General features: G+C 38.1%; 1 protein-coding gene across 2 annotated transcripts; it reads left to right on the plus strand.

Moving 5' to 3' along the window:
* On the plus strand, positions 4158-23335 carry CHEK1 (checkpoint kinase 1). 2 transcript variants are annotated; one of them, XM_005699593.3, is made up of 13 exons: positions 4158-5995; positions 6745-6829; positions 8571-8794; positions 10139-10203; positions 10298-10367; positions 11254-11442; positions 11842-11946; positions 13786-13881; positions 16372-16480; positions 16676-16853; positions 17427-17558; positions 20953-21054; positions 22463-23335. In XM_005699593.3, exons 1-13 carry the CDS (start codon positions 5734-5736, stop codon positions 22556-22558), a joined length of 1713 nt encoding a protein of 570 aa, XP_005699650.2. In that variant the 5' UTR covers positions 4158-5733; the 3' UTR covers positions 22559-23335. The 2 variants fall into 2 exon arrangements, with proteins under 2 accessions (XP_005699650.2, XP_005699651.1); XM_005699594.3 differs by lacking the exon at positions 4158-5995 and adding an exon at positions 6319-6484 and having other exon boundaries at positions 22463-23332.

Here is a 23881-nt window from a genome sequence, read left to right on the forward strand (position 1 = left end):
AACCATACATATCTATTTGAAATCTCGCTTTTCAGCACTCTCACTCATCCATGGTATATAGTCCATGTCTCTGCTAGTTTCCTTGAGCTTGTGCACTCAGCCTGTTGGTTTTACCTAAAGGTGAGCTGCTTTTGTCCCTTCGTCTCAGCCTCTTTATTATTACATCTTACTAAGAAGCTCTGTGATCTGGTTTTGAAGGCCTTGCCAAGTTAGCTACAGAAAGCACAGGAGTCCCATCATATTTAATGTCAGGACAAACAGTCTTATGTTCAGTTATACTAGGGTATTTTAAGACTTACATCAGTGATGTATATAAACCCTTAGTTGGAAAAAAAAAAAGGTAACTCTTTACTGTTACCTGTTTAAGAAATAGGAGCAATGACATGACTTTCAGATAAGTCAAAATGGTGTTCCTAAAGGTATGCTCAGGTCTACCTGTGTACCCTTCCAAGCCAATTTATGAACCAGGTGCTTCAGCTGTGGGTGAGATTTAGAACTGATGTTAAGATTTGACTTACTGTATGGAAATACATGACTTGATTTATATACAGAATTCCTCCCTAGTGGAAGTGGTGGTTCTAAGGTGGTTTTTTTTTATTGTTTTTTTTTTTTTTAAACCAATGGGAGTAATACCAGAGATCATTAGTGTTTTCCTCTGTAAGGATGATAACCCTTTATCACTGCACTTGCTGCTCTTATGATTTTGTTACTTTCTAGAGTACATGAAGCTATATATATATATATATTTTTAGTTACTTGTAATTTCCACTGTTACAGTGAACTGAGTGTAAAAAAACATTAATTCTAAAAAGAGACAACACTGTTTTCAACGCCCCTCAGAGGTACTCAAAGGTTCAGGTACTTTCTCAACTCTGCTGATTCTCACATTACTTACCTCCATATCATTAAATAACTTGCTTTATTTTGCTCTGTGTTGGCTCTTCAATTTTTAGTATCATCTGTTGACTTTCTGGTGTGGAAAATGAGGATTTAGCTGTTTTCACCACCCTGCTATTCCCATGGACATATCCTTACCACCTCAAGGTTCTATTACAGTTATGGTTTAGGTTAACTCAGTTTTTATGTTAAGGCTTTTTAGAACGATACCATGTGGTATACTGCAACAAGTTGTTTTTTTGTGTGTGTAACTTTTGGGGGGGAGAGGTTTTTCATTTGCATTTTGTACTTGTCACTGATTTCTCCCCTAGTTCTCCTTCATTTGTGCCAGCTTCCTTATAGTATGTTCAGATTCACTAGGTACTCGTCCTTAGAAATGCCTTCTATTTTGGTATATTCCAGTTTGGACGTGGTGTCATCTGTCCTTTCACTGTCATATTGTGTGTTAATCTCCTGACTTCTTTCTTGATTTATCACCACTACCTTCCTGAAAAAGTGTATGGGGGGTAATTTCTTGAGATCTTGAGTGTCTGTTGTCACACTTGAATCATAGGTTGGCTTGGTGTAGCGCTCCAGGTTGGGAATAACTTTTCTTTAGAATTATTTTTGAAGGCATTGGCCCATTGTTTTCTGTCTTCCAAATGCTGAGAAGTGCAATGATATTCTGACTCTTAATTTTTTGTATGTGTCCATTCCATCTCATTCCCTCCCCAGAACTCTTAGTATTCTTCCCTTTGTATGTAAAATTTGAAATTTTCCCAGTAATGTATCCTGAAAGCTGGGTACTTTAAACTTGGAAAAATACGAAAAATATATGGAAGGTCAAGTTCTTCAGTCTGGGCAATTCCTTGAGTTGTTTCTGGATTCCCCCAACTCCCTTTTACATTCTGAAAAACAAGTTATTTGGATTTTGGACTTCTTGGATTAGTCTTCCAATATTCTTATATTTATTCCTCTGTTTTCTATGTTTATTCTTCCTTCTGGAGATCTCATAAACTTTTTTTTCCTATCTATTTTGTTTCCTTTTTTCCTACTATCATATTTTTTTAACATCCAAGAGCTTTTTGTGTTTGAATATTCCTTTGTTTGGACCCCTTTTGTACTGAAGTCCTTTTCACATTCTTGCTTGTCTGCTCTTTTTAAAAAGGACCCTAAAAAGGTGATTGGAAAGTCTGTTGGGGGTGGGGTAGAGAATTATTGAATGTGGGCTTCATGCTTCTGTGATCTGGCTGAGTTGTTAAATTATGAAGTCCCTGATATCGGTATCTTTAAATCTTTTCTGTGTAGGTAAGATTTCCTTGAGAAGGCGTTTATGTCCTTGGAAGAATATAAGCCAGGCTGTCAGACTTAAGGGAGTCAAGTGAGGAAAAAAAGCTCAGAGGTTTAACCTTCAGTTCAGTTTAGTTGCTCAGTCGTGTCTAACTCTTCGCGACCCCATCGAGTGCAGCATGCCAGGCCTCCCTGTCCATCATCAACTGTAGTTTACTCAGACTCGTGTCCATTGAGTCGGTGATGCCATCCAACCATCTCATCCTCTGTTGTCCCCTTCTCCTGCCTTCAGTCTTTCCCAGCATCAGGGTCTTTTCCAGTGAGTTAGTTCTTTGCATCAGGTGGCCAAAGTATTGGAGTTTCAGCTTCAGCATCAGTTCTTCCAATGAATATTCAGGACTGATTTCCTTTAGGATGAACTGGTTGGATCTCCTTGCTGTTTAAGGGACTCTCAAGAGTCTTTTCCAACACCACGGTTCAAAAACATCAATTCTTTGGTGCTCAGCTTTCTTTATAGTCCAACTCTCACATCCATACACGACTACTGGAAAAACTGTAGCTTTGACTAGACGGACCTTTGTTGGCGAAGTAACGTCTCTGCTTTTTAACGTGCTGTCTAGGTTGGTCATAACTTTTCTTCCAAAGAGCAAGCATCTTTTAATTTCATGGCTGCAATCACCATCTGTGGTGATTTTGGAGCACCCCAAAATAAAGTCTGTCACTGTTTGCATTGTTTTTCCATTTATTTGCCATGAAGTGATGGGACCAGATGCCATGATCTTTGTTTTCTGAATGTTGAGTTTTAAGCCAGCTTTTTCACTTTCCTCTTTCACTTTCATCAAGAGGCTTTTTAGTTCTTCACTTTCTGCTGTAATGGTGGTGTCTTCTATATATCTGAGGTTATTGATATTTCTCCTGGCAATCTTGATTCCAGCTTATGTTTCATCCAGCCTGGTATTTTGCATGATGTACGCTGCATATAAGTTAAATAAGCAGGGTGACAATATACAGCCTTGATGTACTCCTTTTCCAATTTGGAACCAGTCTGTTGTTCCATGTCCAGTTCTAACTTGCTTCCTGATCTGTATACAGATTTCTCAAGAGGCAGGTCAGGTGGTCTGGTAGTCCTATCTCGAAGAATTTTCCACAGTTGTGATCCACACAGTCAAAGGCTTTGGCGTAGACAATAAAGCAGAAGTAGATGTTTTTCTGGAAATCTCTTGCTTTTTTGATGATCCAATGAATGTTGGCAATTTGATCTCTGGTTCCCCTGCCTTTTCTAAATTCAGCTCGAACATTTGGAAGTTCACGGTTCATGTACTGTTGAAGCCTGGCTTGGAGAATTTTGAGCATTACTTTGCTAGCGTGTGAGATGAGTGCAGTTGTGTGGTAGTTTGAACATTTCTTTGGCATTGCCTTTCTTTGGGATTGGAAAATAACCTGCAGTGTATAAACTTAATCCTTTTGTTTTCAGTTAGGTACCCAAGACTTAACTGGGCCTGATCCTTTGCAGTTTAGATAACCATGTATTTTCCCTCTCAAGTCTAGGACCTACTTTAGAGAGAGGCAGTTCCTTCCCTACAGAAGAAAGGGAGGAGACCAAGGATGTGTTTGCTTCATAAATAGTCCTTCACCATCTTTTAGCCCCACCTTTGCCTCATTTAGGACTTCCCTGGTGGCTCAGAGGTTAAAAGCGTCTGCCTCCAATGCGGCAGACCCGGGTTCGATCCCTGGGTCAGGAAGATCCCCTGGAGAAGGAAATGGTAACCCACTCCAGTATTTTTGCCTGGAGAATCCCATGGACGGAGAAGCCCAGTATGCTCCAGTCCATGGGGTCGCAAAGAGTCGGACACAACTGAGCGACTTCACTTCACTTCTTGCCTCATTTACCACCAGGGATTCCCTGGTGGCTCAGAGGATCAAGTGTCTACCTGCAATGCTGGAGACCTGGGTTTGATCTCTGGATTGGGAAGATCCCCTGGAGAAGAAAATGGCATCCACTCCAGTACTCTTTGTCTAGAAAATTCCATGGATGGAGGAGCCTGGTGGGCTACAGTCCATGGGGTCACCAAGATTCGGACAAGGCTGAACAACTTAACTTCACTTTTGCCTCATTCAGTTACATGTATGTATGTGCTCAGTTGTGGAGTGGATTGCCACTTCCTACTCCAGGGGATTTTCCCAAGTCAGGGACTGAATCTGTGTTTTGTGTTTCCTGCACTGGCCGGTAGATTCTTTACAACTAGCACCACCTGTAAAACCCCATTCAGTTACATGTTGTCATATAACTAATTGAACTTGAATCTTTGGGCAATTCTAAGATGGAATTCATCTTCTTTCATCTATGTTATTGTTTTTTCATCTATATTTGTAGGTTATTGCCTTTAAAAAGTCTACTTTAAAATAGTAAACTTTATTCCATTCTGAAACCTTACTAAAATAGTAAATTTTAATAGTAAATATTAAGCTAAATTAATGGAATATTTTAATATTTACTGTTTTAGTAAGGTTTCAGAAAGGAACAGAGCTTTTTGTATCTATTCTCCCATATGCTATCTTTAGCTGATACTCTGCCTGAAATGTGTATACCTCATTTTTTTTTTCAGGGTAAGATACCTTTACTGTATCCAGACACTTCGCTTCATATTCTTTATTTGCAACAGGCCGTGCAGAAACTAGAGAAAATGGAGTAAACAATCTGGAAAGCTTACATGAAACCTCAAGCGTGGTTGAATTTCGAAGTGTTCTGACTTGTTTTTTGTCCCTCACTTTAAATCCAGGGTGTGCATTTTTGTACACTTGTTTTACCAGTATCACAATCAAGAGCTAATTACGTTAAATGTATGTGGCCCAGTTTTAAGAACTGGAGAATTTGAAGATACCCTTACTTGCTCCTTGAGTTCCTAGTCTTTACTGTCGAGAGGGAGTATCTGTTTCAGTTTTTCCACGTTGTTTTGTTCTCTAGCCAATCTCTTTCCCAGAATTTACTTTCCCACCTAAACTGGTTATTCTGCTTTTAAACTATGCATTGTAAAAACGCAGCGTTTTTGCTTATACAAAACGCTGTTTTGCCTGTTTCTTACACATTAAAGACAGTGGGTAGAACTAAGCCATGCAGTTGCACTTCCTTCAAAAAGGTTGAGTTGGAGGTATTGTTTTGGTGCCTGTTCGGACAAGACAGGGCAGAATTGGTTTTCTTGACATCTCAAGCCACAAAAGAATAGCTTTCTTCACCCGGATGCCTTCCCAACCACTGCTGTGTGGCCAGTGTTTGATGCATCTCGCTCACATCACCAAGTTCCTTTCATTCTAAACAGGATCAATTCTCAACAGCTGTTCCCAGCTTCTAGGCTCCAGTTTTACCTGGGCCGAGCTTTACAGTCACTGAAGCAGCTCTTATGGCGTGTGATCCTGGTTACCCTGCCAGGCCACGGGGCAAGGTGCTCGGGGCTTCTGGGGCGGGCAGCGAGCTCCGCGGTGCCGCTCTCCCCGGGAGCGCGAGGCCGGACGGCGGAGTCACAGGCCGAGTCCCACTTCGCGTTTGGGCCCGGAGGTCATTCGCAACCGATGCAGTCCGCAGTTCCAAAACCTCCCCAAACCTCTTCCGCCAGGATCTCGTCCCGATTCCAAAGTAACCCTGGTCTCCGCCAGCATGGAGGACCAGCCCTGGCCCCAGGCGCTGCCAATCTGCAGATCCGCCGGGCCGGGAACGCGCACCTCTCTGCTTTACGGCAAGGGAGCGCGCGTTTGCGACAATGTGACGCCAGCAACTTTTGGCGGGAAAAGCCCTGCATTTGGATTCCTGTGGTGGCGGGCAAAGGACGGCCTGGTGAGGAAGGGCGGCCGGTAGAGTGGGAAAGGCTCCTGGAGCTGGAGTTCCGGGACTACATGATTTAGGAGGGGCACGGTGACAGAACGTTCTCGGTTCCGATCCCAAAGGATCGGAGAGGCTCCCTCGGAGGGGTGGTTTCGGAGGGTGGAGGAGTATGGTGGCGGGGGTCCCCGTTGTACAGGGACTGGAGAGAAGCCGCCTCTGCTGGCTGGAAGCCCCCAAGGTTTGGGGCCCGGCGGTCCGCGTGCCACCCAGCCCTTCCGCTTCTTGGGGCAGTTTGGCCCCGCCCCGGGCTCCTCCTGGCCTCGGGGACGGGGTGGGGGTGGGAATTGGGAGTGAGTGGGTGGGGAGGAGTGGCTGCGGTCCCCGCGGTTATTTCCTCCTCCACTAGCCCTCACCCCCTTACTCTAACCCGAGACTTCACTTCTCGCCCCCTTCACCAGTCCCCACCGTACAGCGCTGGTCACCAGCTTCTCAGCGCTGCTGGTACATTTCCTCTGCCTCCTGGAAAGCGGGGTTTTAGCTTTGGGTTTGCGTGGCAGTGAGGCTTGTGAGTTATCAATCAAATGCCGCAGTTCAGGATACTTGCTCATGCTTTAAAAGACTTGGATAAAATACGGATGATGTGAAACTAGGAGCTGTGATTTATCTCGGGGGAATCACGGCAAGAGGCGGAGCTCAGAGGCTTTAGAAATGATTGAAGCTCGTCCTCACCAACCGTTTTTTCTGGGTTCCTGCCCTTACAGCCGCGGGACTGAGTGGAGTCATGGCAGTGCCCTTTGTGGAAGACTGGGACTTGGTGCAAACCCTGGGAGAAGGTGCCTATGGAGAGTGAGTCTGAGCCCGTTTTACCCGCCTTTACACTTGCTTTGGTTTTCTGTCTCCTTTGAGTACATATTCATTGTCCAGGAATTGTTCAACACTGTGTCGCACCAAAGAACAGATCTTTGCATGCAAATTCCAAAACTTTGTGAGACTGAAGGTACACAATCTTTTGTAAGGGTTAACGGTTTGTTTTTTCTTCTTTTTTTTGGGGGGGCGGGGTGCAAAACAGAGCAAAGCAAAGCATTTTTTCCCTAAAATTTAGAGATTTCTGAAATCGGTTTTTCCTCCCATATAGTCTTTCCTGGGGTTTAAACATAGTGGTTAAGTGAGCAAATGAACATTCAGACTCTGGAGCCACATTACTGACCTTTGTTTTGTGAAGCTTAGGCAAGCTTTTTCTTTTTTGGCCGTTCCATGGCCGTTTCATCCTGCTTGCGGGAGGCGGACCAGAGATTGAACCTGTGCCCCAAGCAGTAGAAACATGGGGTGAGGTCTTAACCAGGGGACCACCAAGGAAGTCCCTAGGTGAGCTTCCTAAAATCCTTGTGTGCCTGTTGCTTCAGCTGTAAAATGGCAATAATAGTACATATCCTGTAGGTACTTAGAACATTTACCATAGACATATATAGTATCAAATTAATAAATGTTAGGTAATGTTATTAAAATTAAATGACTAGAGCAAGAATGAAATCTTGACATTTGGGACAACATGGACCTAGAGCGTATTATGCCAAGTTTAAATAGGTTAGGCAGAGAAAGACAAATACTGTATGGTTTCACTTACTAGGTGAAACAAAACAAATGAACAAAAGTAACAAAAGAGAAACAGAGTTAAAACAAACAGGTGGTTGCCAGAGGGGAGGGTGGTGGGAGGAGAGAACTACTTGTACAAGCTTACAGTTGCAAAATAAGTCTCCAGTAGGAAATGTACAGTTGGAGAGTATAGTCAGTAATTATGTAATATCTTTGTATGGTAGCATATCCTAACTAGACATACAGTGGTGATCATTTTGAAATGTAAAGAAATATCAAATCACTATTTGGTAACAGGAACTAATCCAGCATTGTAAGCCAATTATACTTCAAAGACAAACAGACTCACAGAAAAAGAGATGAGATTTGTGGTTATCAGAGCAGGGTGTAGGGGGAGGGGGATTTGGGTGAAGATGGTCAAAAGCTACAAACTTCCAGTTATAAGATAAATAAGTTCTAGAGATGTAATGTATAGCATTCTTAATATCAACACTGCTATATGTTATAGATAAAATTTGAAATAGTAAATAATAAGAGTTCTCATCACAAGGGAAGTTATTTTTTCTATTTTTAAAATTTTTTATCTGTAAAAAATGATAGATTGTCACTAAATTTATTGTGATAATCATTTCAGTGCTTTATGGCAATTATATCTCAGTAAAATTGAAAGAGAAATTAAATGAATAGAGCATATATATGTGTGATGTGGCCTAGAATTGCTGTTATTCCATTTTTAATTTATCAAGTGTTTATATATTACTTTTGGATGTACAACATAATGACTTCTTTGGAGCATTAGCTATTATACTTCACATTTCAGAAAGGAGTATTATCTGTTGAGGGCATGGCAGAAACCATTCCCATGGTTTCTTCCAAGTGGCGAAAGTAATAAAGGTAAAATAGTTTTGGATGAGTTATGTTTAATCTTTTGAAGTTTTAAAAGAAATACAGTTCAAATGTCTGGAATATTATATTTCTTCCTTTTTCTTTTTAGAGTTCAACTTGCTGTGAATAGAAGAACAGAAGAAGCAGTTGCAGTGAAGATTGTGGATATGAAACGTGCCATAGACTGTCCAGAAAATATAAAGAAAGAGATCTGTATCAATAAAATGTTAAATCATGAGAATGTAGTGAAATTTTACGGTCACAGAAGAGAAGGCAATATCCAGTATCTATTTTTGGAGTACTGCAGTGGGGGAGAACTTTTTGATAGAATAGGTATGGAAAAATTTTCAGATAATTCTTCTGCTAAATAAGTTTTTAAATTTGTCTTTTAATCTTGGGGCTTCTGTTTGTTCACTGTCCATTCAGAATTGCTTATGCGATAGTGAAACGAGTAAATTTTTTTGTTTTTGCAACTTATGTCAACACTGAATGCATATGTAGAATCATCAAAGAAATTTTCCCCCAAGTTGTATAAGTGATTTTGGTTGGCATTTCTGTTTTGTAGAGTTTAAGAATGATAAGCTGTGGTTTCTTGGTGCGTGAAGTATCATAAGTGCAATGTATTGTATGCCTATGCAGCTTTTTTCTTTGTAGACATTCTAGTCTCATGAAATTGTTGCATTCATTTATAGATCTGAAATAAGAGGTTATTATATAAGTGAAATAATTGAGAATTTTATAGGATTTATATATATATTAAGTACTATTTTTGCTGCTGCTGCTAAGTCACTTCAGTTGTGTCCAACTCTGTGTGACCCCATAGACGGCAGCCCACCAGGCTCCCCCTGTCCCTGGGATTCTCCAGGCAAGAACACTGGAGTGGGTTGCCATTTCCTTCTCCAATGCATGAAAGTGAAGTTGCTCAGTCGTGTCCGACTCTTAGCGACCCCATGGACTATAGCCTACCAGGCTCTTCCGTCCATAGGATTTTCCAGGCAAGAGTACTGGAGTGGGGTGCCATTGCCTTCTCTATTTTTGTTTTGCTACTTAAGATTAAAAGTCTTGATATTAAAGAATACTGAGAATTACATAAAATATTCTGTGGATTTAAATTTATTATTTAGATGTATTAATAGTTAAAAAGTGATTATTAGAATCTCCAAAAAGATGTATCTCAGAAAAGAATTGAGTATAAAAGAAATCAATTCATAGACATGCATGGCTTTGTGGTGTGAGAAATTATCTGAAATTTAAATTTCTTGTATATTTAGGAAATCAGCTTAGATTTGCCTAGGCTTCCACTTTGACAATTACATTTCAGGAGTAGAAAAAATATTGGCATAGCATTTAGAAGAAATCAGGGGTGAATTTGAAGGATATAAATCATAAGTAGTATAAGTCGGGGCTTTCAAGGTATATCTTGCATTCTTGATTTGGGTTATATTTTGTTATTCTCTAATTTTCCTGTGATGTTAATTTATTTTTGCCACTTAACAGTTGGGGAAATGTGAGTTGTTAGCAATATATGTATTAGTGGACTCCAGAATAATTTCATTGTAAGCATTAGATTCTCTTTGCAAAAGTGCGATCATAGATGTTAAACTTTAGAATTAGGAAACTATGTGGTTGATGCCTGACTATATTTACCTGATAAACTAACTTCCACAATTCTTATAGAGCCAGACATAGGCATGCCTGAACAAGATGCTCAGAGGTTCTTCCATCAACTTATGGCAGGGGTGGTAGGTACAGTGGTCTCTTTTCCTTTTATTTAAAATTAGTCTTAGTGAAATAAGTTACTCAGTTCTGGTATGCTTCCCTCTGCTTCTCTTTTAGGTTTATCTGCATGGTATTGGAATAACTCACAGGGATATTAAACCCGAAAATCTCCTATTGGATGAAAGGGGTAAGTTTAGCATTTTGTCACTGCTACCAAAATCATTTTAATACAAAGGCAGGATCAAGGCTTTTGCATTACTGAAATTTCAGGGCAGCTTCTTAATCTGCCACTCAATTACGGTAAATATTCAGTAAGTATAGTTAAGGTGAAAGTTCTGCCTACAGTTTGTATGTCTTAGAGGTGGGAAGTTAGAGAGGGAATTTGCTCTTCTTATTTGTTTTTGTACAGAGTTCCTCCTCCTTTTATAAACATAGCCACCTTGATGAGAAGCTCTGGAGGTCTGTGGATCTTGAGTTTCTGTGTGTCTTTATATGCTTCCTTCCAGCCAGCTGGGTTTTTACATCTCTGAGAACGTTGTGCCTAGAGTATTATTGATACCTCGTACCTCTGCATAGCCGGGTGAGGACATGGCTCTGCTCCCAGTGTTTAAGTGCTCCTTTCTAGAAGACCCTTTTGACTCCAGGATCTTCCTCTAACCTGGTCCATGCTGTTTGTATATTGACAGTATTTGTCTTAAGTTAATCGAAGCCATGAGGCCTTTTTCTAGTTTTAGTTATATGATGATGTCTTTTATTTCTTCTTTATTACAGTTTGTTTTTGATCACTTTACGGTAGAGAAGTTCCACAAATCTAAAATAACACCAGCTGACTCTTTGTGACTCCATGGACTGCAGCCTGCTAGGCTCTTCTGTCCATGGGGTTCTCCAGGCAAGAACACTGGAGTGGGTTGCCATTTCCTCCTCCAGGGATCTTCCCTGCTCAGGGACTGAACCCGAGTCTCGTGCATTGGCAGGTGTATTCTTTTGCCATTGCACCACCTGGGAAGCCCCTTTAAAATACCTATTTACAAAACATTTACATTCAGTGCCATCGGTTTTTTCCTTTGACTTAGATAACCTCAAAATCTCTGACTTTGGCTTGGCAACCGTGTTTCGGCATAATAATCGGGAGCGTTTGTTGAACAAGATGTGTGGTACTTTACCATACGTTGCTCCAGAACTTCTAAAGAGAAAAGAATTTCATGCAGAGCCAGTCGATATTTGGTCCTGTGGAATAGTACTTACTGCAATGTTGGCTGGAGGTAAGAGCTGTTCAGTCATGATAAAATTCCTGTCCTTTGGAAAGCCATGTTTCCTGTACCAAAATAAATGAAATAAATCATGTGATAGTATTTTAATATTAACCTATTTATAACTAAGTTGGAACTTTTAATCCCAAAGATTTAAAACAATGATTTATGTGTAGCTATTAAATGAAATATCATAGTAGCACTCTCTTAAAATTATGTGAACACTTTTGGAAATAGTAAGACAGAAGTGGATTATCTATCTTAGAAGTGTCTTTAAAATTTCTTAAACCATATTTAATTAATTTGAAAACAAAACTTTTAATGGATTTGTGTCACTGATTATTTTCCCTTAAAATCATTACTGTAAAATGATTTGAACATTCAGAAAACCGAGTCTTGTTTCCTTTTTAGAATTGCCATGGGACCAGCCTAGTGATAGTTGTCAGGAATATTGTGATTGGAAGGAAAAGAAAACATATCTCAACCCTTGGAAAAAAATTGATTCTGCTCCTCTAGGTAACTGGGTTATTTTGATATAAAGTACTGATTTCCTGGATAATGAAGCCTAGTGCTGTTTGAATGTTTTTCTTACCTATATTTTTCTCTTTAACTTTTAATTCATTATATAAATAATACATGATCTTTGTAGATAAAGTAGAAAAATAATAAATAAAATATTAAAAATCCAACCCTATAATTCTAGTACTCAGAAATAGCTTCCTTTAATATTTTGATATCTGCTTCTGTGTTTTGTAGTAGAAAATATGTAAGTATATATGTTTGTTATATATGTATATTATTTATAAGTATATTTGTTTTCACACAAAAAATGACATCACACTATACATGTTATTTTGTAAACTTTGTGTGAGTGTGTGTGTTAATGCTAAGTGAACACTTTTTCATGATATACTTGTAAGTATTCATCACTATTTTTAAAAGCTGTGATGGTATTCTGCTATATGGACTTGCTTTACTACACTTCTCCAGTTCACCTTTTTAGAGATTCAGAATTGTTTCTAATTTTTCACTGTTGTGAAAGAGGTATGATGATCATCCATATACCTTAATCTTTGTACATACGTCTCAGTTATTTAAAGTGAAACTCCAGAAGTGGAATTGCAGGGTCAAAGATGTATACATTGTTTAATTGTTACGGTTTACTTTGTCAAATTGTTTTCCAGAAAGTTTGTACCATTTCATCAGAGTCTACCTAGTTTACATTTAAGCTATTTTTTGGCTACACCTTGAGGCATATGGGTCTTTGTTTTCCCACCAGTGAATGAACCTGTACCCTTGCAGTATAATCAGTGAGTCTTAACCACTGGACCACCAGGGAAGCCCCTTAAACATTTTTCTTTTTTACTAATCTAATAGGCCTACCTATAAGAAATATATTCTAACTTAAACATTTTTATTTTAAATTTAGTATCAATGAAGTTGTACATCCATTATGGATTTATTAGCTTTTTTGTCTATTTTTGTGGACTTGTCTATTTTGCTCATTTTTGGTAGGAAGTCTTCCTTTTGTTCTATATGAAGTTTTTAAGAAAATATTAGTGTCATTATATCATTGCATTTGTTACAACTATTTTTGACAGTTTGTCATGTATTTTTACTTTGTTATGCTATTTTAACATACAGAAGTTTTATATTTTATTTATTTAAATCTCGTATCTTGTCCTTTTTGATTTCTGACTATATTGTCATGTTTGGAAAGGTCTTTTCTACCCTCAACAGTAGAAAAAAAAATTACCTATGTTTTCATGGCTTTTCTGTTTTGTTTTGTTTTCCATTTAAATCTTTGGTCCATTTAGAAGATTCGTTTAGTGTTGGGCGATGTATGAATTCTTTATCAATCAAATTAAGGTTTCAGGATGATTGTTGCTTTTATCGCGGTCTCTTAAAGTTATTGGAAAGTAAATTTTCATTATAAAATTGTGTGAATGAGAACTTAATATGACATGTTAGAACAATGAAGTTTGGTATTGAAAACGGATGAGGTCTTTTTTTAATCTTTGTGTAAATAGGGGTTTTCTGTTTTGTTTTGTTTTTTTAATTTTTTATTATCTTTGTGTAAATATCATCAAGTGGAGAGAAACATTTCCACCTGGCTCTTGTTCTATTTGCAAACAACTGAGAGTCTGATCTGGGAAGAATATTCAAAGATATAGACAGTAGCAAGGAATAATTGCATGAAATTCAAGCAAAATTTAGTGGCTTTGTTTTCTCTTCCCCAGAAGTAATATTTGGACATAAGGAGAGCAATAGAGAATGTGTGTTTTACACCACAAGCTATAGGCTTTTCTAATCTGCATGACTCTTATAAATGTTGTCTTAATATTTTGTTTTCAGCTCTGCTACATAAAATCTTAGTTGAGAACCCATCAGTAAGGATTACCATCCCAGACATCAAGAAAGACAGATGGTACAACAAACCATTCAAGAAAGGTAATATGCTTAAAATACAAATTTTTTTTAAGTGGTTTTTTTGGTGTGTGTGTGAAAGAAAAGGTACTTGTAAAGTCAGTATAAGTCAACAATACAAGATAGCTGTGGTCTCTGTCCTCGTGGAGATGATGGCCTCTAGTACAAAAAACAGAAATATAAAAAATAATTTTTAGTTTATTAATAATTATAAAGTAGAAAATCAGGGTACTGTAGCTAAGAATTTGACCAAGTCTTTTTTTTTTTTTCACCTTTTTATTTTGTACTGGAGTATAGCTGATTAACAATGTGGTGATAGTTTCAGGTGAACAACAAAGGGGTTCAGCCATACATATACATGTATCCATTCTCCCCCAAACTTCCCTCCCACCCAGGCTGCCACGTAACACTGAGCAGAGTTCTCTGAGCTATACAGTAGTTGACCTAATCTTGAGTGACAGAGAACACTTACCTTGCTGAGGAAATAACATTAAATCTAAGATTTGAAGATTAAAGGAGAGCTAGCCAGATGAGCAGTAGCAAGACAAGTGGCAGATTCCAAACACGGAAGCAGCGTCAGGGATGAGCTGGTGGTGAGAAAGTAGTGCATCTGAGGGGCTTGAGAGAAGGCAGGTGTGGCATGGACCATGTCTAGCTGGTTCAGCATTACATTACCAGTGCTTAGTACAGTGTGTAGTCCATTGTAGGCGTTTCATAAATGTTCATGGAGTGAATAAGTGAGTAGAGAAGGAGGGGAGGGAGAGAGATTTGAGATGAGGTGGTAGACAGGAACCAAGCCATGGAGGACCTTATAACCCACGCTAAGAATCTTGGGCTTTAACTGAAGGACATGGGAAAACCTTTTGGGAGATTTTAAGCAAGAAAATGACATGCTTATATATTTGGTTTTAAAAGGTCTTTCTAGAATTTCAGATTCTTTACCACTGAGCCACCAGATCCAATTGGGAGGAAGATACTAAAAGTCTAAGAGAGAGGGAAGAAAAAAGCAACAAGGTCCCTAAGGAGAAAGGAGGGTATGGGCTCCTTTTCAAGTGGAGAAATAAACATTTGATGGGAGGATGGAAGGGAAGAGAGGACAGGTAGGAATGCAAGTAAGTTAGATTTGGTAGTGGCAAATTGAGGGAGCTTCCAATAACTGAAATGGGAGATATATGTAAGTGATGAGGTACTGGAGGGTGTCTTGGTAATTTGGCAGGAGTACAGAAGTTTTGCCGGAGAAGGCAATGGCAACCCATTCCAGTACTCTTGCCTGGAAACTCCCATGGACAGAGGAGCCTGGTAGGCTGCAGTCCATGGGGTCGTGAAGAGTCAGACACGACTGAGCTTTCGCTTTCATGCATTGGAGAAGGAAATGGCAACCCACTCCAGCGTTCTTGCCTGGAGAATCCCAAGGACTGGGGAGCCTGGTGGGCTGCCGTCTATGGGGTCGCACAGAGTCGGACATGACTGAAGCGACTTAGCAGCAGTAGCAACAGAAGTTTTGAAAGAATCATTATGGGGAAAGGAAGAGGAAACTGATTAGAGAAATGTAGCATAGCCTGTTAGGGGTGAGGATCCAGTGGAGGGGAGTAGCCGTGAATTTACAGTGGCATCCTATTCTCTATAATGATTATTTTCCGTAAAGCTTTTCCAAGGGAGTGATAGCTTACGGTGAACGATCTCGGATTCATGATCTTCAAAGACGATTTATCTTTGGGACCAGGGACCAGCCTTGATCACTCAAGAGCTTTTGTATAGCAGAGTTTTATTAAAGTGAAAAGGGACTGAGAAAGCTTCTGACATAGACATCAGAAGGGGGACAGAGAATGGTGTGCCCCCCCCCCCAACAACATACATCTTAAATTAATAAGATTAGAACAAACAATAGAAAGATCTTACCACTCACCCCCATAATACACATTTTAAGATGACAGGATTAGTCAGAAGGTTCTTATTAAGGAGAAACATGTCATTGAGCAAGATACATTGTTATATTGACTAAGACAAAGCAATGTAGAAAGAAGGTTTGACCTTTTCTTCTTGAGAGCCCCAGACTCCTTTCCCCTCCTTGGAAACCTTGGACTTCTTATCAACCTACCTAGGAACTGACTCTCATGAGCAAAGAAGGTCGAGTAGAGCAGATTCATAACATTCATTGTCATTATCACAAATTATTTTTTATTTTAAAAGGTTTTGATCCTGTTACTGTGTCTCTCAGTCATCATAGAACATTTTTCTGTTACCAAAAACGGTACCATTGAAATGACTGCCTTAACATTGACACTGTGCACTTGGGGCATACTTATAGGCCAAGGTTTATGAAATGTGTAGTTTGCACAATTTGACAAGTCAGTCCGAGTCAGAAGTTCCTAACCACATTTCTCATAAAATCAAGTAGAAAGAGCCACTGTCTATTGTGTAAGTATTTTGTGTTTCAGAAATGAATTTAAATATGGTTTTTCTTCTTCAAGTTGCCAACTGGGAAAGCATTTGTATTTATGTTATTTTTTTTAGGGGCAAAGAGGCCCCGGGCTACTTCTAGTGGTGTATCAGAGTCTCCTGGTGGATTCTCTAAGCATATTCAATCCAACTTGGACTTCTCTCCAGTAAACTGTGCTTCTAGGTAAGGTCACTTAATAATTAATAAAAGATCAAGTAATTGTTGGATATAATAGTCCCCATGAAAAATAATCCATGTACATAATGTTTTCTGAAGATGAATATAATGTTTTTCAGTGTGAGAATGATAATGCCATATAAGAAAGGCCTAAAGAACTTTATTTAAAGCTATATTTTTCTCCGTATAATAATGCCTCAGTGAAGAAAGTGTGAAGTACTCCAGTTCTCAGCCAGAACCACGGACAGGCCTTTCGTTATGGGACACCAGCCCTTCATACATTGACAAACTGGTACAAGGGATCAGCTTTTCCCAGCCCGCTTGTCCTGATCACATGCTTCTGAATAGTCAATTGCTTGGCACTCCAGGATCCTCACAGGTAAGGGAATTTAGTTCCTCAAATAAATAACGAAACTCTATTTTTTATTGTCTTCAAGTCCTTTTTTGTCAATTTAAGAAATACATTGTTAACACTTGATACAGATTTTCTTTTTTTGACATGGAGGAGAGAACTAGGGGAGACTTTTTTCCCCCTAATGTTTATTTGGCTGCACCGGGTTTTAGCTGTGGCACACAAGATCTTCAATCTTTATTGCAGGATGTGGGATCTAGTTCCCTGACCTGGGATCAAACCTGGGCCCACTGCATTGGGAGTGCAGAGTCTTAGCCACTGGACCACCAGAGAAATCCTGAGACTCAAGACTTTTTTTCTCTTTTTTTTAGCCACATCATGGCATATGGTTCTTAGTTCCTTAACCAGGGATTGAACCGAGGCCCCTGGCACTGGAAGCAGAGTCCTGACCACTAGGCTGCCAGAGAATTCTCTAGGGGAGACAATTGTACATAAGAATCTGAAGTCAGAGAAAAGAATTTTCAGGCCAAATAGCTATAGTATGATTACTTTGGTGGTAAATCTGATAATTTATTCAGCTTTCCTCTATTTGACTTGTAGAACCCCTGGCAGCGCTTAGTCAAAAGAATGACACGATTTTTTACCAAATTGGATGCAGACAAATCTTATCAATGCCTGAAAGAAACTTGTGAGAAATTGGGCTATCAGTGGAAGAAAAGTTGTATGAATCAGGTATGTTTCATTGATTTTTGTTAGATCTTTTCCTGAAGAAAAATTTAAAATATTTGAGTAAAAAAAAGAGCTATCATTCTATGGTTGATTCATGTTGATATTTGGTAGAAATCAATGCAATACTGTAAAGAAATTATCCTTCAGTTAAAAATAAATTTTAAAATGCTATCATTTTATGTATATATTAAAAATATAAAGTAATTAGTTTAATTTGAAAAAGAAACCATTGAAATTTAAGTACAATGTTTTTCCTTAAGAACTAGTATTTCTTAAAAGAAGACTTCTCTAAGGTTATTACAAATACTAAGAGATTCAAGTCTTATTTTCTTTAAAACTATGCGTTAAAAAAGAAAAAACAAAGAAAACACTATGCATTATACTTAAATTGTAACAGCAATGAGCTTTCTTCTGTGAAAGATGGATCCATTAACAATTCCATGCTTCCTCCATCTTCCCTGCTCCCAATTGCCGATTTTTGTTGTTTACATTGTTATAGCGTATTTATAATATTGACATTCTGATCTGTCTTTAGGCTTTTCAAAAGTCTTACAGTTGTGAAAAACAAAGAGAAAGGAATATTTTGTATTAAAGGAGACTAAAGAGGCTTGATAAATAATGTAATGCATGGTCTTTCACTAGATCATGGATTTAAAGAAAAAGAAAGCTATAAATGATGTTATTAGAACAATTGGGAAAATTTGAATATGAGTTTTATGTAAGATAATGTTTTTGTATCAGTGTCAGATTTCTTTGGTGTGATCATAATACTGTGGTTTGCAGGAGATACATGGTAAAGTGTGTGTAATTTATAACTTAGTTTAAAAACTTAAAAAAAAAAAGACAATCATGTAAAAAAGAAGTAAACATGCTTATCTAGGTTTATAAGACCAATAAACATTTGTGGTTATTTATTGTAGGATTCTTTCAGTTTTTCTGTAGATTTGTAAACTTTCAAAATTAAAAGTTAAGGGAAAATGTTACTGTGAGGAAACCTGAAGCCAACCTGAAGCCAGCCTGATTATCCTCTCACTTATATAGATATCTTACTTTTTTTTTTTTAGGTAGACTTATTGAGATAAACCTCACATGATAGAAAAATTATCACTTTAACCATTTAAAAATGTACAATTTAGTGGTTTTAAGTATGTCACAGGATTATGGAGTTATCACCATTTAAATCTAGAACTTCCCACTGCCCCCCAAATAAACTCTCTACCAATTAGCAGTCATTCTTCGTTCCTTCCTCCCTGTCAATCGCTAATATACTTTCTGTGGATTACCTGTTTTTGGGCATTTCATATAAATTGAATCATATAGTATATGACCCTTTGTGTTTGTCTTCTTTTACTTAACGTAGTATTTTCAAGGTTAATTCATGTCGTAGCATTTATCAATACTTTATTCCTTTTAATGGGTGATTGATAGCCCGTTATATGAATAGACTGTTTTGTGTAACCATTTATCTATTGATGGACATTTGGGATGATGTATCTACTTTTTGGCTGTTAGGAATAATGCTTCTGTGAGCATTCAGCTTTCTGTGTGAACACAGGTATTTTAGTTTGCAAGGGCCATCATAACGAAATACCATAGAGTAGGAGGTATTTATTTGTTTATTTACAGAGATTTATTTTTCTACAGTTCTAGACACTGAAGTCCAAGACCAAGGTTCTGGCAGGGCTGGTTTCCTCTGGAACCTTGGCTTTTACATGGCCATCTTCTTGCTGTCTCCTCCTATGCTTTGTCCTCTCTGTGCACACATCCCGTGTATCTGCCACTTTCTGTATCCTGATTGCCTTTTCTAATGAAGACACCAGTCAGATTGGATTAGAGCCCTCAGAATGGTCTCCTTTGAACTTAGTCACCTCTAAATTAAAAGACACTTGCTCCTTGGAAAAAAAGCAGTGACAAACCTAGACAGCATATTAAAAAGCAGAGACATTATTTTGCCAACAAAGGTCTGTATAGTCAAAGCTATGGTTTTTCCAGTAGTCATGTACGAATGTGAGAGCTGGACCATAAAGAAGGCTAAGCACCGGAGAATTTATGCTTTTGAAATGTAGTGGTGCACAAGATTCTTAAGAGTCCCTTGGACTGCAAGGAGGTCAAACCAGTTAATCCTGAAGGAAATCAACCCTGAATATTCATTGGAAGGACAGATGCTGAAGCTGAAGCTCCAATACTTTGGCCACCTGATGCAAAGACCTGACTCATTGGAAAAGACCCTGATGCTGTGAAGCACTGTAGGTACGAGAAGGGGACAACAGAGGATGAGATGGTTGGATGGCATCACCAACTCAATGGACATGAATTTGAGCAAGCTCTGGGAGATGGTGAAGGACAGGGAAGCCTGGTATGCTATAGTCCCTGGGATCACAAAGAGTTGGATACGACTGAGCAACTGAACAACAACAACTGCCTCATTAAAGAGGTCTTATCTCCAAAATAGTCACATTCTGAGGCATTGGGAGTCAGGACTTCAACATCTGAATTTTGAGGAGACACAGTTTCAGTCGAGAAGATGTTTTCAGTTTCTTTGGTATATACCTGTGATCAGAATTGCTGGGCATACAATAACTCTTGTGTTTATCTTTTGAGGAACTGCCAAATGATTTTTCAAAGCAGCGGCACCATTTTACATTCCTACCAGCCATGTATGAGGGTTCCAATTTCTCTTCATCCTTGTCAACATTTGTTATTGTCTCTTTTTAATGAAAGCCCTCCCTGTGTGAGATGAGAATTATTTAAAATGTTTTTGTACTTTGGGCTGGGCTTAGCTAGACAAATCTGCTGATCTTAATTTGGGCTTATCCATCCAGCTGAAGTTGATGGCTTTTCTGTGCCTGATGGTCCAAGACAGCCTCATCCACTTTTGGGATCTTGGTGTTGGCTGTTGGCTGGGCCTTTCTTTCCATGTCAGTCTTCTAACCTATGCTTCTAAAACACTGAACGTGGAAGTTGAAAGACTTTTTAGAACCTTTGCCATCTTCTGATCACCGTTGTAGCTTCTTACCCAAAAACCTAGCCTCCCTTTCTTTCTTCGGTTTTAATAATCTTGTTTTCCCTCCCATTCTAGTTTCCTTCTCTTCAATTGTTTCTTCTTTCAGTTGTATTTTGATAAAACACTAAATTTCTTCTGTTGCTAAGCATTCACATAGACTCGATTCCCAATGATGTGCTGCATTCTGTTTACACGTTGGTCTGGGTGGACACACACATACCCATCGGGAGTGGAAAAGTCCTGGAAGGAATGGGATGTTTGGCGGCACTGCTCCTATTGTAAAAGCTTTTCTCAAATTTGCATCCCAGTAGTATCACTGAACTGAGATTATAGCTTTTATTTAGAGTATTTTCTATCCACACATATGCTTTAACCTTATTTTTATTGTCTTAGGTTACTGTATCAACAACTGATAGAAGAAACAATAAGCTGATTTTCAAAGTGAATCTGGTAGAAATGGATGAGAAGATCTTAGTTGACTTCCGGCTTTCTAAGGTATATAGATTAGCACATTTTTTAAGAGAGAAAACTTTGTTTTTTTATTTTTGAAGAAGTATTACATGTTCATTTTAGAAATTTTAAAAACACAAAGTGTAAAAAAGAAAGTAAGAATTGAGTTTAATTTTATCATCCATAGAAAACAGATTTATTTTTGATATTGTATTAGAGTAACCTTACTGTTACTTGTAATACGTGCTATATGGAAATACTCATGTGGAGATTATTTTTACTGGCATTATATTTTAGATATATGTTAACTTTTTTTTTTTTTAAGTTAATATTATGAACATTTGTTCTTGTCATTATCTAGTCTTCCAAAACAGTTTTTCAAATAACATTCCTTGTTATAAGTTTTTGGTTTTTGTGTAATCCGTAAATAACAAAGAAAATAAAAATAGTCATAGATTATTTTTATCTTTAATTACCTTTGGCATTTTGTAGCATTTTAAGCTTTTTCTTATTGAATTTGTATATAGTATTTTTCATAAAAATTGTGATTTATCAAAATGTTTGCACATGATAGTTAATGAACCTTTATCTGTTATAAGCTACTTTGTGATTCATACTCATATACAGAGTTTTATTCACATTTCTGATTCTCTCTGTAGAAATTAGTGGTTCTGAGGTTATAGTTTTAAAACCCTTGATACGTAAGACCAAAATAGCATTTTCTCTATTTCCTGAAAGATTGTACAGGGCTCTGAATGAGGCTGGAAGAGTTGGTCACTTTCTTTATATTGGAGTTGGTCACTTTCTTTATATCCAGATGCTTGATATGGAATTAAATTAAGATCCTAGAGTAGTGAAAGCCTTCTCATAACTAAATCATTGGCTTTGTTGCCACAGTGTTTTGGCAAGACTTAAGTGTAGTTGTGTAGCTTATTTTTAGTTTATAAACTCCCAGTGCCTATGAAAAACAGTGACCTAGGTCCAGAGCTATCAACAATTGAAATGAACAAGATGCCATTGGTTTCTGCTCTCTGGGCCCAGTGTAATGGGCCCAAAGTCAAGTCAGAATTATTTATGTAGCCATTTCTTCTACATGGGCTTCCCTTGTAGCTCAGCTGGTAAAGAATCTGCCTGCAATACGGGAGACCTGGGTTCAGTCCCTGGGTTGGGACGATCCTTTGCAGAAGGGAATAGCTACCCACTCCAGTATTCTTTCCTGGAGAATTCTGTGGACTGTATAGTCCATGGGGTCACAAACAGTCAGATACAACTGAGTGACTCTCACTTTCACTTTTCTTCTATGAAGGTGTTTTGTCTTTGTAAGAGGACTTGAAGATGAGGATAGCTGGACGTATCTATGGATGTTTGTCTCTACGTACTACTAAAGAAAGTTTGATTTTATGGCATAGTCTTTTTTTTTTAACATAAGTTTTGGATATTATTCCTAATATAGGGTGATGGATTGGAATTCAAGAGACACTTCCTGAAGATTAAGGGGAAGCTGAGTGATGTTGTGAGCAGCCAGAAGGTTTGGCTTCCTGTCACATGATAGATCCACTGGTTCTGGGATTCCTGGTGAATATAGTGCTGCTATGTGGACATTATTCTTCCTAGAGAAGATTATCTATTCTGCAAACTGCAAACAATAATCCCTGAAGAGTTGTCTTCCCTCTAGCCAAACGTTTTCCAATTCTTTTGTATATTCTTCATACAAATAATAATCTACATCTTAACTGTAAGTGAAACTTTGGGGAAAGGGTAGATAGAATTCATTTAGATATTCCTTCATTTGCATTTAGCATCTGAATTGAGACCCGCCTGGTGGAAACCATGCTCTGGGGTTACATGAGTTTATCAGCTTTTATACCAATATTATTAAAAATGATACTCTTGTCCCATTCTACCAAAACATTTGGTCCCATCCAAAAAGTACATATATCCTGCACATTGACTTAATCACATGGATAAATTAGTTAAAAAAAAAAATTGTTATTTGTGGGACAGTAAATTTATCCTATCAGTCAGTCTGTGAAGTGAAGCTAGCTTCAAAATGTATACCCCAATATTTGTGCTTAAAAGGGCCTGACCAGGTACATAAAGCTGTTTTTGAATAATAATTAAAATTGCAAGTAGGTATGTTTTTTTCTGGTATAGTTAATACGTATGATTGGTCTTTCAAATAGAAGTTGAGCATAAACTCTAGTGCTTAACTACCTTTACTTGGAATTACTGTTGCACATTTTAATTATTTTTCTATATTATTTTCTACTTTCACAGCCATATTTTAATTCTTTATTACATAAATAAATTCTATTTTGAAAATGAATAGCTAACTCTGTAAACTCATTGGTGACTTAACTTCTAGATGGTGAGGAATAAATGGAAACTGATCGGATTCCTGTTAATTTTCACCTGTTAATTTTAGAAAGATTTTGTTCTTTCAGTGAAATATATATTAACATTTGAATGTGTTAGATTGGGTCCCAGTATTCCCGTTTCTTGGTGATTTATAAAAATTAGCCAGTTATTCTAGTCTGAAGCCAACATGAAACTTTATAGAGTTTATCATATATTGTATATCTTGGTATATATTGTGGTATAGGTATTGTTTTTCCAGTAGTCGTGTACAGTTGTGAGAGCTGGACCATGAGGAAGACTGAGCACCAAAGAATTGATACCTTAGAACTATGGTGTTAGAGGAGACTCTTCAGAGTCCCTTGGACTGCAAGGAGATCCAACCAATCCATCCTAAAGGAAATCAGTCCTGAATATACATTGGAGGACTGATGCTGAAGCTGAAACTCCAATACTTTGGCCACCTGATGCAAAGAGCTGACTCATTTGAAAAGACCCTGATGCTGGGAAAGATTGA

This window comes from Capra hircus, chromosome 29, assembly GCF_001704415.2.
Source record: "Capra hircus breed San Clemente chromosome 29, ASM170441v1, whole genome shotgun sequence".
Classification (NCBI taxonomy): Eukaryota; Metazoa; Chordata; class Mammalia; order Artiodactyla; family Bovidae; genus Capra; species Capra hircus.